The sequence below is a fragment of the Amblyomma maculatum genome, chromosome 8 (genome assembly GCF_055883805.1).
Source record: "Amblyomma maculatum isolate TAMU_Amacu chromosome 8, ASM5588380v1, whole genome shotgun sequence".
Taxonomy (NCBI): domain Eukaryota; kingdom Metazoa; phylum Arthropoda; class Arachnida; order Ixodida; family Ixodidae; genus Amblyomma; species Amblyomma maculatum.
This window is the reverse complement of record NC_139351.1, coordinates 98,815,056-98,834,101: the sequence shown is the minus strand read 5'-3', so window position 1 is coordinate 98,834,101 and position 19,046 is coordinate 98,815,056. Positions and strand designations below refer to the sequence as shown.

General features: G+C 43.1%; 1 protein-coding gene across 1 annotated transcript in view; it reads left to right on the top strand.

The window, feature by feature from the left end:
- Nucleotides 1-5,026: 5,026 nt before the first annotated feature.
- The window catches only part of LOC146181943 (lysosomal protective protein-like), a 33,379-nt gene continuing 19,359 nt past the window's right edge, over nt 5,027-19,046 (top strand). Inside the window, exons 1-8 of the mRNA XM_084576938.1 lie at nt 5,027-5,103; nt 9,789-9,977; nt 10,743-10,905; nt 13,648-13,893; nt 14,704-14,795; nt 15,708-15,807; nt 17,165-17,332; nt 18,120-18,241. Of these exons, the coding sequence (XP_084433064.1) occupies nt 9,799-9,977; nt 10,743-10,905; nt 13,648-13,893; nt 14,704-14,795; nt 15,708-15,807; nt 17,165-17,332; nt 18,120-18,241 (1,070 nt within the window). The 5' untranslated portion in view covers nt 5,027-5,103; nt 9,789-9,798. The remainder of the gene's footprint in view (nt 5,104-9,788; nt 9,978-10,742; nt 10,906-13,647; nt 13,894-14,703; nt 14,796-15,707; nt 15,808-17,164; nt 17,333-18,119; nt 18,242-19,046) is intronic.

The following is a 19,046-nucleotide window of genomic DNA, read 5'->3' as shown; positions in this document are numbered from 1 at the left end:
GTTAGTACACAAAAAAGCGGCAAATTATATTTGATTATTTATTTTACTCCGCAGACAGAGTGATCTTTCTTCATTTTGTGCAATAATTTAATAAATGACGGAAGTATATATTTAAAGCTAGAAACAGCAGAAAGAAGCCAGTCGGTGCATTTGAGACTGCGGTAAGTGCTGCCATTAAAACGCCCTACAAGACGGCAATCTTCTGCTCCGAGGGAACGTGGGTTATTCCAAGGGCGGAGACGCCATGTGGTGACCTAGAGACGAGCTTTCGCGCCGTGTTCAAATGAGGCAGGCGGAAAGAGTCGGGGTCAAAGCGCTTTACAGGCCCCCATGCGCGAGGGTTTGTTTGGCAGACATGGCAGCCGAAAGAAATGATTACCTACCTGTGTGTTTTCAAGTGCGCAGCAAGAAAGTGGTAAGGAAAGCAGGACATCAGGCATTGGAACTAGTGATACGAAACTAATAGCAAAATAAATATCGATATTATCGAGACATTTAAAACTATCAATGCTATAAAAACTATCAACAGCTATCGATAGACAATTGGTAGTATTATTATCCGTGTTACCATCGATAATATTACTAGCTATAAATCTGCCAATAGTGTTGTCAGTAATTATGGATCTGATGGCAATGAGACAGTGTTAAATATGTGCGATAAGGAATTATCGCCAATACTTGTTTACGTATGCTAGGAAAAAGTGTTTCCAAAGGAAAGGAATTATTTCATTCTGCAGTTAAAATCGCGCATTGTGGCATTTTCTCCATTAATATTTAAAAGTACCAGTTGAACTGTGGCAAACATTTATTGTTTTTATTTTTGAATCCCCAAAAACTACGTAAATATGCAACAATGGAGTTCCGCGCGCTTCTAACGGCTTCCTACCCGGCTGCTTTCTCTGCATTAAGAACATCGACTACTTCTGTTTGAGGAATGTTGTACGAATGCAAAACCCAAAACAAAACCAATAAAATTTAACACATAAAGATGTTGCGTCCTTTTTCTTCTTTATGTCTGTTGTGCACCCATCTTTTTTATCATATTAGAGAGTCACGTCCATTATTTTAGTTCACGATATGATTAGATCTCATTTGTTGATGACGACTATTGAACGCGATTGAAAGAGTGATTATATAATTTCACCTACGCCATATTTGTGGCAGGCCTCAGTTTTAGTTCATAAATGCGACTCAAAAACCAAAACGATGTGGATGAGTTCGCCTCTTTTTGTTATTAATGAGCACTCAAATTCAAGGTAAAAAAAAAAAAGCGACAGAAAACTGAGCTTAGGGAAGTGTTCTGAGGCCATGCGGCAGTGAGTTCTATGCTGCCGTCCGGTGCCCCCACTATAGATTCCGAGAAGACGGCTCTGCGGGTGGGGGACATTGGCTCCAGGCGTGATGGATGACTGAAAGCTTAGCGGCCACGAACCCCCAGCAGGGGAGCCGCGCTCTAGCAGAGGCAGCCCGTCAGACTGGACGCGGGAGGACTACCTACTACTAATGAGATTGACGGTCAAAAGGCACAAGGAGGTGTGAACCGTACCAAGACGCGGCAAATACGATCAAAAAGAAAACTCTAGAAAGGTCACTGGGAGTGCTGGAGAGATTTACCCCAGCGTTTTACGTGGCATAATTTATAATTAGAATAAAGATAGCCTTTCATATTCGATGCGAAAAAAGAGGCGTAAATAGGCAATTCAAGCTGCCTACGCAGTGTTCTCTTTGCGCAGTTTTTATTCTTGTGTATGAATGCAAACCGATAAGCACTCCCATCCTCCCATCCTTTCCAGGCAGGCAATCACCTCGAGCATTTTTTTTAAAAGCATAACAATACAGAAAAATATAAAGATAACATTAATATCTTCTAACGTCAAGCCATTTGCACGCCCTGTTTATAGGGCTAGGATATTTGCTTTGGTAGCAACAAGTTCTCAGTAGACAGCTATTTCGGGTCAAAATGTTTGGCACGAGAGTGAACAGTTGTATAAAGAAAAAGGCGCCGCAAATGCGTGGCTTCTAGCAGGCGTTCGAAAACTGGTCGTCTCTTATTTTCTGATATTTTTTGAAGTAAATATAAAATAGAATACTGAAAAAAAAATTGCCCATATTGTTGGGTTCGTTTGAAAGATACGACCTTTCTTTCGCGTCATACGGATGAGACGCACAAATAGGACTAAATGAAATTATCTGTAACTTGGCAACATGATGATCTTTCAAACTTCAACGGAGCTATCAAAATATAGCAACTAGATTTGGACTTCATGCGTGGTCTCTTATGGAGTATATTATTGTTTCTGTAATTGATTCAAATTGTGTACGCTCACCGGTAAACACATCGCAGTTGCCAAATATTTCGTATGTTTGAAAAAGTGCTTCAGAAAGAACAGACACATACAGGTAGGCATGCGCTGCTCTTAACTTGTACGAATATCCATTTATGCATTATCTTACTATGAGCAACCACGTAAAATCATAGGCTGAGAATAAAAGTTGGACAACGATTGAAATGAAAACAGGTTTCTTTAAAAAAATTTGTTTAAGAAGTTCAGAATATTCCATGCCCTTTTCAGAGCACTGCTTTGCTGGCTTTTTGAACATTAAAAAAAATTACCTGTGATTTAGCTCTGGTTAGCCATAGTTGAATTGCGAAATCAATGGCAGAAGCTTCTTGCCTGCTACATTATTCCCCTATCACGCCCTATCAGTGTAAGGTGCTACATTATTGGGGACACTTAAGCTCATCCTTTAAGTGTATGACGCGAGAATGTAAGCTACCAGCCCACATATAAAGTCACGCTTTCAACCAAGCCGTATGGACATGCCTACGTGTCGTAGGGGTAACTAGAATGCAAACGGTTCTGGCAGGCTGATTCTGATATCCCTCTCCCGTATGAAAGGAGCGACCCGAGTTGGCAGCTCCTTCCCGTGGTATAGGGGTAACTTGAATTCAAATGTCATGGCAGAATAATTTTTTTTTTTATGAGACCGCAGCTACGCCGTGAAGAGGCGTAGCTGCGGCCACCCGAGGTCCCGCTTTGGCTGTCGTATTACTGCTTTCGCAATAACAGTCATTTTCTCTGGGTCGTCCGTGTGCACCTCTGCACGGCCGCTCCGGCCGGTGTATTCGCTACCAAACGGGCACTGCTCACTTCCAGGATTTTAAACACTAATCGCCGAATCCATACCCTGCTCATCATCTCTACAAACTAAATACATTTATGACACACACACACACACACAGTCAGGGAACCCACCGCGAGCTTCTATTTGTACTCTGTGAGGGCATACCGAATTTAAAATTTTATCCCCCAGCATAGAAATGTTGGCAGGAAGCCAGGCAAAAAGCTGTAAGAACAGCTTGAGAAGCTTTGACTTCCCAGCATACAATGGATCAATGCCGGTGTGCTAAAGAAGCATGAGTTTTTATACGAACGCATTTATAAATCTCACAACATTATGTGAGAAGGCAAGGAATACGAACAAAGTACGCAAAAAGAAAACAAAATGACAAAATGACATCACAGGGATATTAATGCATAATCATAACACGCAATTCTTCGAAAGTTACTGCTTTTTTGAAAGCTTTCGTTTAGTTTCGTTTCAAAATTTAGAAATATAGAATGTGTGTGCCATATGGCATGCGGAATTTTCTTTTTCGATGCGAGCCGATTTACGAGTGACGTCATCGTGTTCCGGCCTCGGCGGCAGCTTTTCGATGGAGGCGAAAAGCAAGGCGCCCGTGTGCTGCGCGATGTCAGTGCACGTTAAAGAACACAAGGTGAGCGAAATTTCCGGAGTCCTCCACTACGGCGTCTCTCATAGCCTGAGTCGCTTTGGGACGTTAAACCCCACAAACCAAACCAAACCAAACCATCGTGTTGAGCAGCGGATTATTTTAAACAAGATGTGGTAATTTTACATGCACTCACATAATACAGCATATGGCAACTTTCTCCTTCAACCAGACGCAGTCACCGCGGCGGGGTTGGAACCAGAATATTCCAGATCAGTAGCAGAGTACGCTAAGCCCTGAGTTGCAATGGCAGATTAAATATAGTAAATAGGATATCTGCCATTCACTTTGACAGCGTTGAAGGTTTCTGCGTGAACAGCCCTGACCCCAGTCATTTTGCTGACCTCCTCCCAGTATCCTTTTGCTGCCATGTCTGTTCACTTTTCAATTCTCCTAGAACGCGCTTCCGATTGGACGTATGATCTCTGCATAAGATTTGACGCCTCATTTTTCTCCACTCACTACAAGCAATTTAAGAAAAGGCCTATAAACTGGAACATCAGCGCTGGTAAAAAAAAAAGCAATTAATTATGAAGGAGTTAATGCAACTGAACCTGCTAACTAAGGCGGCCTTCATAATAATGGAAATTTATCCATAGTTCAATTATTTGTGTGTCTCACAGATTGCAGTGTCTCGTGGAATGTCAGATATTATTGATCTTATACCACTTTTCATATTTAGGCAAGGTTGTTATTAAACCCTCCTCTGCTGCTTAGGCATGGCGTGCCTGCAGGATTTATTATATAAATAAATAAATAAATAAATAAATAAATAAATAAATAAATAAATAAATAAATAAATAAATAAATAAATAAATAAATAAATAAATAAATAAATAAATAAATAAATAAATAAATAAATAAATAAATAAATAAATAAATAAATATCTACTTTCTTCCTATTAGCTTATTCATTCTAAAGGTAAGGAATTATCTCACCCCGACTCTACGGCCTAACACGTGCGGCTGATCACGGCTGTGGGTGGCAAAAGGTCCCAATGTTACAGAAAAACGAAGTTTAGAGAGGATTAACTTTCGCGCTTGCCAGTGCGTGGTCAGCGGCCGAGGCTGCGCGGTGCGAGCGAGTGCGCTGAGCACGAGCAGCGCAGCTCTAGCTGTCTATGATATCATAATCGCTGCTCCCAGTGAAACCGGAAACGGAATGTCTTCCAAGCATGCTGCTATCTGTACTGTGTTTGTTGCAAACGCAGCTTGAAGCGCTAAGCTAACCGCTGATAGGGGTACAGCTCAGGCAATGAAGGCAAGACGTCCTATACTCTCATAGGGCGGTGGTCTTCACACAATACGTAAGTTGTGATTCCAGCATTCAACGTTCGTTTAGATCCCAGCCACTGAATAGTTGCGCGCTAAGTACCAGCATTAATTTTGTGACAGATATAAAGGAATTTTATCGTGGCTCGCATCAGCGCTAGTATTTCTCGACACAAATAATTACAATTTGATGAAATGAGCGTGCTGCCTTTTCTGAGTTAACAATAGCTTGCTGTAAAAAAAAAACAAAAAACAAAAACAAAACAAAAAAAACAAACGGCAGTAGTACATGAAGTTGATAGTCAGAACAGGTGTTTCACGCCAGGACAGTGCAGAATTTAAACATTTCTTTCTGGAGACCCATGTGATACTTTAGTAAACTCTACAGCAATATATTTAAATATATGGGTATGAATTTGGCAGAACACCTACATTTTGTTGCATCCATGGACATCACTCGAAGCCTAATGGGTCACAATATGATTCTCGGTTTGAAAATTTGACGGCGTATATCCATAAGAGGTTCACAGAAAAAATGTATTGACCCTAATGTTGTGTTGCGCATACATTTAACCTCGGATTACATTTGCAGGTACACAGGCCTGCATTCGAAATCTCTCGTTTTCATAAATCCCTAGACTATAACACAATCTTGAGCTATGCTCTATTATATGATGCACGCAGTCCGTAATTTCCTTCAGAACAAACTCAAGAAATCAAGATCTCAAACGTTCCCGAAAAAAAAAACAAACATACCGCTTTATATTTTGTTGCGATAGCAATCTGCTTCTTTCTACGCGAAAAATGCACGAGCTGCCTATCTTTTTTGAGAGTTCACCTTCCAACAAGCAGAGAAGGTCGGAGCCGATCGACGCTTCGTTTGTGCCCCCTCCGGATTTGGTTTTGGAGCACCCTCCAGGGGGAGAATATACTGCCTCCTATCAGTGAAAATGCGTCTCCCAGATACAATCTATACCATGAAATTGTAGTCCCAGTACAAGGAGCTTTCGGCATATTAGCGCTGCGTTCCACGTGGAGCATCAGAAAGATCTGCGCTTACTATGCTTAGCGGTGCTTGAGTTTTGAAGTCTTCTGCATCGCCGCGACTCGGAGTGCCTGATACCATGAAGAACATTTATTTGATCGCTGCTGCGGGAATAATATCACGAGCGATCCAGGAAGAGACGTTGCCCAACTATGTTTCTTACAGTCTCACTGCAAGGCTCATCCGCTACGCCTATAGGCACGTGACGCCAACAGCAGCCAATAGAGCTTTGTTGTGATGAGAGCTGAGCCCTACTTAGTCTTATATGGTGCACTACGGTGACCGAGCGCGTGAAGCCAACTTTGACACGAATGAATAGGAGTACCCACCGTGTAGGGTTGAGAGAGGGGAGGTCACGTGACTCACTTGAAGAGCACTGTGGGACAGCCGACCACTATTTATTCGGTATAACAGCTTTAAAACAGATTCTTGTTGAAAAGACATGGCGCCTGCTTCACTGATACCCCTCGCTGCGTTAAATAAATAAGCGGGTGCCGGAGGTTATGCATTTCACTGCGAGTGCACTGAGATGAGCCCAACATTAAAAAAAAAAAGACATGACATAGGCTGGCGCTGAGCCATGAATGCGAAATAACCTCCTTGCCTATATATGGTTAGCAAGAAACAACCCACACGCCCAGTCCAGATGCATACTAGTGTAGGGTGTACTGAATGCATGCGGTCAGTGCCGGGTACGGACTCCAGTACAGTGCGCGTATCTCCACTAGGGGCAAATGCCATCAAAATTAACCACATTCTGGTACAGTGCTTTAGAACTCTGCTCTTATGCTCCAGATTCTGGACGGCGCTTCGTTAGCGTCGTCGGTGTAACCGACCACCTGCCAGCCATGGCAGGTAATAGCAGTGCGAAACAGAACCTAGCATGACTGGTAGGCAAAGGGTGGCTTAGTGACCTGGGCTTTGTTATGATTTGAGCAGAAGAATGCACTACCTGAGGGTGGTGCTACGAGAAGTCAACATGTGACTGCCCTGAACGTAGATTATAGCGAGAGTGAAGAAATGTACAACGCGAGGACGAGAATAAAAAGCGGAGGAATTGACATGCGGCTGGAGCGTGCAAAGTGAAGGAGGAGGGTGTGATGACGGTAGGGGTTAGGGTTCGCTCTCAGCGTGAGCAAGCTGGTGCGTAAAGGAGGGATGGCATACTCCTTTTTTAAGGGTTTGACCCGACAGCGATATAGCATTTATCCACGGCTCCCTTTGTGAATCCTCGCTCGCGTACGCATACTTTTCCACCCGCTTAATCAGTAATCCGTCATTTAATGCCTTTACAATCCCAAACACGCTTATGCAGTCGTAACCTACCGTACCATGTGAAAGATCATCCGACTTAGCTATAAGGCTCCACTTAACCGACCTGTAAGAAAGAGCCTGCGTGGCCTGAGGGAAGGACGTCTGACTCGAAATACGAGGGCCCTAGAGGGTTCGATTGCCCTTGACCTCATATATTAATTTAGAGGCCCGAGTTAGACGTTTCTGCCAAATCGACCATACTAGATTGTCGCATGACGCTGGACGATCCTACGACAAATCAGTGCAAGACATGTCATCTACTGGCTATCACCTTCCAGAGCCATACCCATGATGTTTCGCTTGCAATGATGACGCCAGATGGGCCGGAAAATGAAGCCTCTGACTCTGTCACGGTAACATGGACGCGATCGCAGGAATATTAACGTCAAGCATAATTACTGATAACTTTAACATTGTCGCAATAGTGTCAACATTAATGTCAATACTACAGTTCAACAGAAAACCTGGCGTTGGTGTGCTCGGATGCGAAAGCGAAAAATCCCTAGCATGTCTCTGGCGTGTCGAATTTTGCAAGCGACTCAAACTGAATGCATAAAGGTAGCATCGACTATTGCTATCTCTGCCTGCGAGTTGCAGCTGTAAACTCGGGCAGCTCTTTGGGGATGGGAATCAAGCATGGGACATTTGCATCCCCAGGCAGACACCGCTAGCCGTAGGCCACGAACGCACATTCGGACTGCTGGTTTCTGAGTATGAGTAACGCTGTATCTATGTTTGGTGACCTTTCACCTAAAGCGATAACTTAAGACTGCATAATCTATGTTTCCGTGAGACAGGCACAGGTAAAGGGATTAGTTATTAGGTGAACAGAAAAGCGCACGTGAATCAGCTAGGAGAGCTGCACACGGGATCCATCCCAGATGTCATAAACCATCGGCCCAATATTGGTATGCGCTGGTAATGTATCGACTCTATGTAAAGCCGGACATAGCGAGCAAACTCCCGATATTGGTCGATTTGTTTATACTGCCTGGGAGTAAAGCGGTGACGTCATGTACCAATAGGCGGAGCTAACGTGCCCCTAAAGGTTTATCGCGATAAAGTATCTTGGCACAGAAGAGAAACGCAAAAGCGTAGCCCACGTGCAACTCGAGACGAGGTCGACGAGGCGAAATGACGGCACTTGCCGGTGCCATCATTTCGCCTCATTAACAGGATCTGTTAAGTGAAGGATGGTTGTGTGAGGGAAAAGAAAGAGTAAGCTATAACTTTTCACTTATAAACACACGCCTCGATAAAATATTTTGTCTCTGCGTGAAACCAAAATACCTAAAAAGCTGCTCTCAAAATTAACGTATCCATAATATTTCACCAAATATTTTAACAACTCATTTTTCCCCAAGCAGAAACTGACTAGAACAGCGCTCTTATGGCAAATTTGCCGCGAACATAAGATCGAACTTCTTGACCGCGTCAATTTTTGGTATTTTGCCGATGGAGCAGGAAAAAAAGACGGGCAACATGAAGCACACAATCATGTGGATACCGGCACACGAAGGAATCGACGGCAACGAGGCTGCCGATAGGAGAGCCCGAGGGCATACTTTCCGGGCACCTGCGCCAGCTGCCCCAGAGCCTTCAACCCCTCTCACATACGGGGAACTAATGCAATACTTCAAATTAGAAAGAAAACGATACGCAGAACCGTACAAAGACCTCAGCAGACAGGAGGTCATTTGCATCTCCAGGCAGACACCTGGAGGAACATACAGGCTAGGACATTCCCAAACCTAGCAAAGTACCACAAAATCTGGCCCGAAAAAATTCAAAAATAACACATGCACTGCATGCGGTGAAGTCTCGGACATCCTTCACATGATATGAAACTGCAAACAGCAATTAGAGAAACATAAAACTCGAGCACTCAGTCAAGCGGAGTGGGAGGCAGAGCTGGCCCACAAGGGTCTCTCTGAGCAGCGCAGCCTGCTCACCAGGGCCCGGGAGACAGCCCAGGCCAATGGTATCCTGGACTGAGGAAACCACCCACGCTATTCCGTTAAACAATTAAAGTTCACTCTCTCTCTTGCCGATCTGACTGTTCATGTAACACCTAGAAAGAGGTATTTCTGCAAAAAACAGTAGATTGATGTGATGTGAAATGACACCTACAGCACTGAGTACTTGTCATCAGAAATCAGTACATGCCATCAGCATTGACGACATCTCAACGTAAGTGGATACTAGCCTTGCAATCAGAGCCAGACACACACCGCTAACACCTTGCACGTGCTAGTGGCACTGGTTATCGGGCACATGTGCTAGGCAAGCTAATTAATATTATTGCAGCTATGCTCTGAGGAGAAGAACACGCAGTATCCCTCAACTGCTGGCTGTTTGCAGGGAGACCATCATGGCAAACATGATAGCCAAGGTTCTTTTCGCATCCTGGGCTCTGCCTCTGTTTGCTGCCGCCTACTATGATCCGTCTCAGTGGGAAGTTACCACGCTGCCTGGATTGCAGGAACCGATCAACTTCAAGCACTACTCGGGATTCCTTGACATCGAAAACGGCAAATTCCTTCATTTCTGGTATGCGCCATGTAATGCAGAAATTGTTTAACTGAATTTCTTTTGGATTTACGCATTATCAAGAAAATATCATTTTTATCTTGCCTCTCTGCAAATGGGTCGTTCTCACACCGGAAACGGCCCGGAAAGTGCCCGAAGCTCTAAGCTAACGCAAGGAAAAGGAATAGCCTTTGTTAAACTTTGTTAAAAGCAAATAGCCAAAGGAACAAAAAGAAAAAAAAAAGGGGGGGGGGGCATGTTGGGAAGCTGTTTAGCCCCCTTGGAGCTCTTGGCTTTGGATGAGAACTCCTCTCACATTTAAGAGGTTTATAATATTCGTGCACTTTTGACAACGCGCACACTTGTGCGTAATTGTGTCTATACTTTAAACGCTGCTGTAAAGTGAATGAAGCTTGTTGAACTCAATTACTTGCGCTCCTGAAAGTAGCCTCAGCGCTAAATAATTGTGCGAACACATAGGCTGCTTGTCCTACGTATGTTGTGGGGATGAAAAAGAAATGCACCCGATGTACAAGAAAAAATACTACCGTTCACTGTCAGAAAGAAAAGATAAGTTCGCTTCGAACCGGAAGGAATTATTCAGTGGACTGCAGCAGGAGAGGGTCAGGGCACAAGTTTTTATGCTAGCCAGTCTAGGTTCTCGAGTAAGCTTATCAGATTCTCCCACTTCTTATTTAAACTCTGCAAACCATTCTGTAGTGCACGAAATTTTATAACGTGGGAAAAGTTTGGAGCATTCAAAGCCTCTTTTGTCTCCTTTCAAAGGCTCATGGAGAGCCAACGATCTCCCTCGGATGACCCAGTCATACTGTGGCTTAGCGGAGGACCAGGCTGCAGCTCGTTGATTGCTGCTGTCGCAGAGCAGGGAGCCTTCAGAGTTGGATACCAGGGCATCAACATGACCACCAACCCTTACAGCTGGAACAAGGTGGGTCAGAGTGGCGCCGATTATTTCATATGAAACGTCTCTATTAAGACGTTAGTGATAAAGGACTAAATGAGTATAGAAACGAGATTCTGGTTACGTGTTATCTTCTTGTTATGAATGCGCAAGAAAATAGTGTACATGGATGACCCCGTGGTATCGTGCTACGACGCGAGATTCCGTTCTCTCGATGGTAGAGTCCTCTGAGCAGTGTAACCAGGCGACATATAGCGGAGATATTGTAAAAATAATAAGAGCGCATTTAAAGCCTGCTGTACTCTTTGCTGCAATGACGCAATGGACTGATACTGCATACTTGAGCACTGAGCGAATAAAACATCTGTTCGCATATTGTACGTGTAATTCCTTTCTGATTTTTTTTAAACGTAACTTAAAATAAGCCACCAAGATCATTCCGGGGGGCTGTTCTCCTCAAGGTTGAACCGAACCACGAGGCAACGGCATGACAACGGTAACACTATTCGATTAGCTTCACCGTAATCATTTCCTGCTTCACTGAGTGTATGTTACTTTTAGGTTGCGTTCAGAGACACCTCTCGGTAACAATCGCCGTTTAACCCGCTCTGAGGCAATTAGTGAGGAGAAAAAGAAATTGCGGGACCCTACCGATGAGGAGACGGAATTACGCTGCTACGACAGCTAAATAACCTATAACTTAATTTTCTCCCACACTTCCGGTATCGGCTTCGACGTCAAAGTAGAATATACCGCATGCGTCACATGAAAGATGCAAAAAACTGCGCGCTTTTTTTGTCGTTTGGATTCACTATAACTCCAAAGATAGCCTGTTTCACGAGCCGGAATTACAAAGTATAAGTAGAAATGATACTGCAATTATTTTCAACTGTAATGTGACTTGTAATTAGGGAGTAATTAATCATTGACATCCTCCCTTATTAGAAATCTACTCCTCCTTGTGGGTTTGCCATAAATATTTGATCAAGTGACTTGTGTGCAACTGTGAAGCGTTAGCATCGTTCGGCTGTTGAAACTAGAACCAAGACACGTGACCGAAGAAATTCGGTTATAAATTATCTAACGGTCGTAGACAAACACCTCATGGTGATCCGTGTATATGAATGCCTTACGCACGATTTATAAATAAATCACTCAACCAAAAATTACATGTCTAAACATTTTTAGGATAATGTGTATTGGTGTCAGCGTAATTTAATGCTTGCAACACGAAGGCTCTTGAAGGGACCTCGCGGAATAGTGTACTCACTTTTGTCTTCAGTAAAACCTAATTTTTCTTCACTTAGTGATGCACTGATGCTTGTTTTAATTTAAACAAATGAATAATTTATTGTTTTATTAGGTCAATTTTAAATACAAAACATCCTGAAGGGATTACCGGTAATCGGAGGGGCCTGCCTGCGAAATCAGTGGGCGGACGCTGCCATGACTTTTCCTATCTATGGCGGCCGAGACACTGCTCCAAAATTCTGAAATACACAAACCAAAAGATCCGGCACTCACTGCAGGCACTTTACTCACATCATACATCGCAAAGCAGGGTGTAAGTATTACTCCTATGGTCCTTGCAGCTAAGCACCGTTACCCATACTCCGTGTTTATACTTCAATTATTACCTCCGTAATTCCTTCTGTCCTAACTGCCCCTGCTCGATATGCTTGTTCCGCACTGGGCTAATTAACCAGGCATTGACGGCACGGTGTGCACATTGTATCATTTTTTCGTGTGAAGTTGGCCACTGGAGGTGAGTTTTATATATCAGTGTCCTCTTCTAGTTCACAAAAGCTTCATTTTCAGGGAAACTGTTTTGTTATCAAAACGCGATAATCTATCTGAAATGACGATTTAAAAACCCTCCCCGTGTTCCTTACTGCAGTTAGCATTTGCTACGTGTGGTTGTGTGGAACAGGCCCTCTCTCTTAACTGCGGCTAAATAATCTTCTTACTATCGTTACCGTTACAAGTACAGACTTTTTATACCAATCCTTGCTCAGGTGACTTAGTCGCAGCTGCATCCAGAAATCAGTAACGTTTAGGAAAAAAAAAAAGAGTTTTCCTTGGTGGGCAGTTCCTTCGCTTATAAAGATTATGTTGGGAACCAAGGGGGATCTCATAAAATAGAGACACTCGGTGCTGACAAATTTACCGCTACGACGAGGTTTTCTACCTGGCTGGAAACATCGCAGTGTACTACCTTGGCATCTTCTTTAGATTTCACAAATGTGTTGTATTAAGACGCAGTCAATTTTACAAAGGGCGTGGGGCTAAAGGTAAGCGAACAAATTACCAAGCCTTGACAAATGACCACATTCTTATCTGATCTGGATGAGTGGTTATTCAACATGCGGACACTGAACACAACGGAAAGATATCGTCCGTATAATGTGTCACTGCCTCTGATTCACTATGAAAGTGTGTTCCAGTGGCTGGTCTGCTCTGTTCTGTTCCTATTCCACGACCATGGCGACCATGTTCATTAGCAGATAAAGTCATCAAGGTACTATTTACATACTCGCGAGCAACAGGATTTCGCAGGCACACCTATGGCATCATTTGTTTTGGCAACTAATGAATAACTACTACACGCTCCCTTTCTGCAACACAACGAACTCAACATCCCTCCGTCTCTGCCTTTGCATTTGCTGAGTAGTAGCCAAACGGGTGTTGCTTTGTTAATCTTCCTGCCCTGGTTAACCCCTCTATTCAACAAAAAATGCTGCTGCTTTGCTCTTTTATTTCTATTTCTAGGTCGCAAACATCATTTTTCTAGAATCACCCGTGGGCGTCGGTTTCTCTTACGACCTCTCTGGCAACTACGCTACAGACGACACAAAAACGACTGACGATAACTACCTGGCTGTGCTCAAGTTCTTCGACTACTTTGAGCACTTCAGGCAAAACGACTTTTATATAATGGGCGAAAGTTACGCCGGAGTCTACGTACCGCTACTTGTACAGCGACTTATCCAAGAGCCTAAGGGAATCAACCTCAAGGTAAGTGACTTGCACGTACTTTAATAGCGTCAGAGATAATGTAGCATTTATGAACAGTGCGCCACTAAACACATTTGCTTATAAGCGGTATAAAAGGGCTCCCAAACATCCCTAAATTTCCCAAAGCGTCAGAGAAGTGGTATCTTAGGTTCGCAGCGCTGGCAATTTGAAATATGAAAGATTGCGTGGCCCTGAAGGGAGCCCGTGGAGGAGCCGCGTTTTTATAATTGCTGTGCATTGTCGTCATATGTATTTGTGATGGTGATGACAGAAGTTGTTTCTTATATTCATTGTCGATAATTTTTGTGTCACAACATATGCGCTGCTTCCTTTTAGTATTTTTTTTAACAGCTCGGAAACAATAGGCACAGATGAAGCTATAACCAGGTGTAAGTGTCTATCATCACACTGTTTAACAATTTCTATGGAGTTAGCTGTATGTTGAAAATAAAAATAAAAATAAACTCTCAGGTACAAATGAAGCACACAAGGTAAGTATTTTCATATGCGAGATAGTTTTCGGTCAAAGATGAATAGTTTGAATGTTTAACCTTAGTTGAGAAGAAAGTGTGAGGCTGAAATGCACTAATAGTGTTTAGCGTGAGACTGCGCTCTCTGTACAACATTTGAGTTCTTCAACCGCGTGCACAGTGATTTCGCAAAATCTGAACCAAATGTCCACTATTCGCGCCATCGTTTATGTACCAAAACAGCTAACTTTAAGACTATAGCATGTAATGAGCACATTAAGGGTGATCAATTGTTAGTCAAGAGACACCTGCACAACAAACACTGCCTTCGTTCCCTCAGGGATATGCAGTTGGAAATGGAGCGATGGATGTGCAGCTTCTTGGAAACTCTATCATCTTTTTTGCCTACTACCATGGCCTTGTCAGTCACAGGTAAGCATCGAATGCAGGAAAGTCGTGGTCGCTGAGGAGAATGCAGTACAATGCATACACTATACTCTAGCGCACTGCGCACTCGAGGAAAACTTTTTTGCTTGCAAGCACAGCGTCACGCCTCCCTCTCTATTACAAACTCAAAAGTGCGTTAAAGACAATGCATTGTCTCGTTAATGCGGTGTTATTAACGTCTACATTAGGGGGCGCCAAGTAAGAGAAGCCCATTTGCGGTGCCAGGCTGGGATACGTGAAGCTAAAAAAAAATTCACGAAACGGCAGGCCTATTTGCAGTTCTGATCACGTGCGTCAGCTGTGTCTTAAGTCTAATCAGAATGTTGGGCGTTTTTTCTGAAGGCCGGAAATTACACGCTATTTTGCGCCCACATTTTAAGCCCATAGTTCATCGTAGTTGCCGGCGTCCATTAGAAATACTGCGTGCACTTATGCATCTTGTACTGGATGTAGTTCAAACAAATAAACAGAAATACACGTGTCTATATCTGATTCGGCAAGAAACTGCCCTGCAAACTTAAAATGACATTCGGTAAAGGGTAAAGTCGATTGGTGAGTGCCGTTTGTGACATTCATTTGTAGGCTGCAAGCTGGGTTGGGTTGGGTTTTGGGGTTTAACTTCCCAAAGCGACTCAGGCTATGAGAGACGCTGTAGTGGAGGCCTCCGGCAATTTCGACCACCTGGGGTTCTTTAACGTGCACTGACATCGCACAGCACATGGGCGCCTTGGTTTTCGCCTCCACCGAAAAGCGGCCGCCTAGGTTGGGATTCGATCCGCATCCTTGGGAACAGTAATCGAGCGCCGTAACCACTGCGCCACCCAGGCGGGGCTGTAGGCTGTAAGCGTAAACTGTCGTTTTTGAATATGAAAGTGAGGAATGTTTTTTTTTTTTCAGCCTCTGGAAGGAGGCGACTACAAATTGCTGCAACGGAAGCATTTCCGAAGAGACCTGCGACTTTGGATTTTACAACACTAACCCATCTTGCATTACTCCGGTATTTCCCTGCTCATGTTTTCAATGATCGTAGTGCTTCGAAATATATTTCATAGCGCATTTGCTGACATTGAAATAGCTTTAAGAAGAATATATCGATCCCTGCGTAAGGATAATAAAGAAAGGAAACAAAATACGTTCGCATCCCAAATATTCCCGCACGTTGCAGGTAAATCGCGGTGGACACTGCAAGTATTTGGCGGTAGAATAAGCGAACAGCCTCTACGGTAGGGAGTCAACAGAACGTTGAAAGCTGCGACCAAGACACGTGGAGACAGTGTCAACATATGAAATAAGTTCCGTTTGTCTGAAACAATAATATACAAAGTATAAATAGGCAGTTAGAAAAATACAAAGTATGTTAGACTACCAGCGATTTGATAAATGCGTAGAAAGAATGCTAAGGTCTGGAAAAGTTAATCAGAAGTGGAAGCTCAGTGGACAGTTCACTAGAAGAGGACATGGTTAATGGTATCTGTTGCTACAGTGTGGAGGACAGAAGAAACTTGTCTCGTGTGTTACACTCCGTAGCTCGGTTTCTTGATGCAGACAACTTCCTGGTATTTCTTACTCCTCCTGGTGAAAACTATTGCTGACAACACCAATTAATCTGAAGGCATAAACTTCACCCTTATCAATACTATTCGTAATTAATTCTGAGTTTGTGGACCAGCAGCGACACTGAAAGATGAATTAATTGACCTTATACTAAACCGCAAAGAAAAGCGTCATTTAGCGGTCTCGGAGCTTACTTAAAACTGTAATAGGTTAGTTTAAGAAACAGAGATGGTTGATATAGGCAACGGTTCCTGAAAACAGGGAATTCTATGTCCGCCGCTACTGACAAGGTTGCTGCTGGTGAGCTGCGCAGGTTAGGAGACGCGCGATATAACTACACCAGGAAATATAAGGCTAAACAGTCGCTGACAAAGCTAGTTTGTATAGAGCACCGCACGCGAGATACAGAGGTCTCGGGTTGGTATCCCAGTAGGTGTATGAGTTGTTTTTTACTTTGTAAATATTTCTTTTTCATGCATGGAATGATTATGCTAATATTTTTCTCGCTGATCACCTTTGAAAATTAAAAAAATAAATATTGTTACGCATATTGGGTTTACGACGTTTGCTTCATACGTATAACATCGTTTCCCACCCCTCATTTTTCTACTTCGTCTGTTTCTAGATTTACTTCAGCTATATTACCTTTATTCTGTTTATCTTCGGTAGGAGCGAGCCCAGTGAATTGACGCAGAATACAGATAAGATTCTGAACCCGGCATTGTGAGCAGCCCCAGCGGCCTTCCAGGTTTTTTGCCTACAATCATCGACGTACTGTGTCATTTTTTTTATGTTCGCAGGTTAACAAAATCAACATGATCGTCTACAGCAGTGGTCTCAACGTCTACAATCTCTACGATCCTTGCAGCTACGACGATTCATTCACCCTTGCAGCCCGCTACCCGAAGACCACCCGCCAGTACGCCAGCTTGAAACTTCTGAGCAAAATGATAAGGATACCCTTCACGGTACAAATTCCCCTTCATCGCATGCGCCGTCACGAAAGCGTTATAGTAATGATTATATAAGCTCTCACTCTCACACAGAAGGCAGTGCAGGTTGATATTTTGCACTCAAAAGACGAACTCAACTATTTTTCAAATAGTGGCCGTGGTAGTTAAACGTTTATGGTTGCTTGGTGCTTGATTAGGTCCTAGGAATGGGCAAATAACTATTATTTTAAAATTTTGTTAACTTGTCGCTGTGGTGGAGCAGTTTCCAGAATGTTTAAAACAAAGCAAATCGCACCTGCAGCCAAGAAAACATTAACATCAATTGTTACTGAAAATGCAGAAAAAGCTAATCTGTCGCTAAACTAAGCTATATCAAACACTCTGTAGATAAGGCAGTCTGGTAAATCAGTTCTGTATTCGTAAACTGTTACTTGTGCCTATCGTATCTCTGAATTTATGCTCGAATTATTTGTTTAGCTAAATATATCTGGGCGTTTATTCACAAGTTTGATTCTTCTTTCTTTTTTTCCCTTTCTTGGGGGGAAGGGGGGGGGGGGGGGAGTGAGTTTTTGCGACATCACCATTCTCCTGCACGATGCATAATTATTTTGTCTGTATTCCACATGGATTCGCTGTGAATTGCGATGTTTTTTTAATTCATTTCCTTTATTTCAACTTACTCGTATCGCCCGCTCAATGCAATGAAAATCTAGTTATCCGCTAAATGCAAGAAAATTTACGAACACAGGCGTAACCAATGATTCCGAATGGTGCAGCAATCTTGCTTCCCATTTTCGAACAGGAGGAGAAGCTTGCTGCTCCTCAATGCGTCGACCAGGATCGCCTGCAACTCTATTTCAATCGTGATGACGTCATCTCCGCACTACACGTTGAACAGTATCCCTTAACCTGGACACCCTGCAGGTAAGGATTACCTAGTTGTTTACAGTGACCATCACGAGGAACCTTATTCACTAGGGGTCTTTATCGGTTCAAGTATAATTTGGCTTGAACTAGCATTTTCTATATTTTCTCTACCATGCGGAAAGGAGATTTACGTGCGAGTTTTTTCTGCATTATATTGATTATCCGACCGTTTTGATCGATAGAGAAGCGGTGGATCATGCAAAGTGACCTTTGAATGAGTGAAATGTGCGGCGGGCACGGCGAATGCAATTGTGCTTGTGACGTTCGACGGCATTTCCTACAATGTACGCGACTTGACATAGTGCAATGTTCCGGCAGCTTACATTCTCTGCATTTGACTTAGTGTTTTGAAAAATTTACTTCAGCTGGTTATGACACCAAGCTGAGGATATCTTTTAAACTTAGGACGCATTCTAAGTCGCTTAAACATATAGGTGATTCAAACATAGGCAAGAAAGAAGGTAAAAGTTTAACAGCTTATGTTTATGGCCATGCTTATAATAGTCCGTTTAATATAAAGGATGAATTCGCTTGGTAACAAAAGTACTCTCAAACCTAGGCGAAGAAGTACACTTCTTGTTATGAGTAGTTTATTCCGGGGCGAATGAATAAAAGTCAAATCCCTGTTTAAAATAACAAAATGGCCCCTTTCATGCGACTTCACATAGACGTATGGTCAGGTTACTTGTATGAGGCTCTAGCATCATCACTTAAACACTGAGGAAAATAGTACTTTTCTAGCGGTGCCGCCTTATGGGTGAATGGAGGTCTGAGTGATCACCCATGCATACGCCTTGAGATG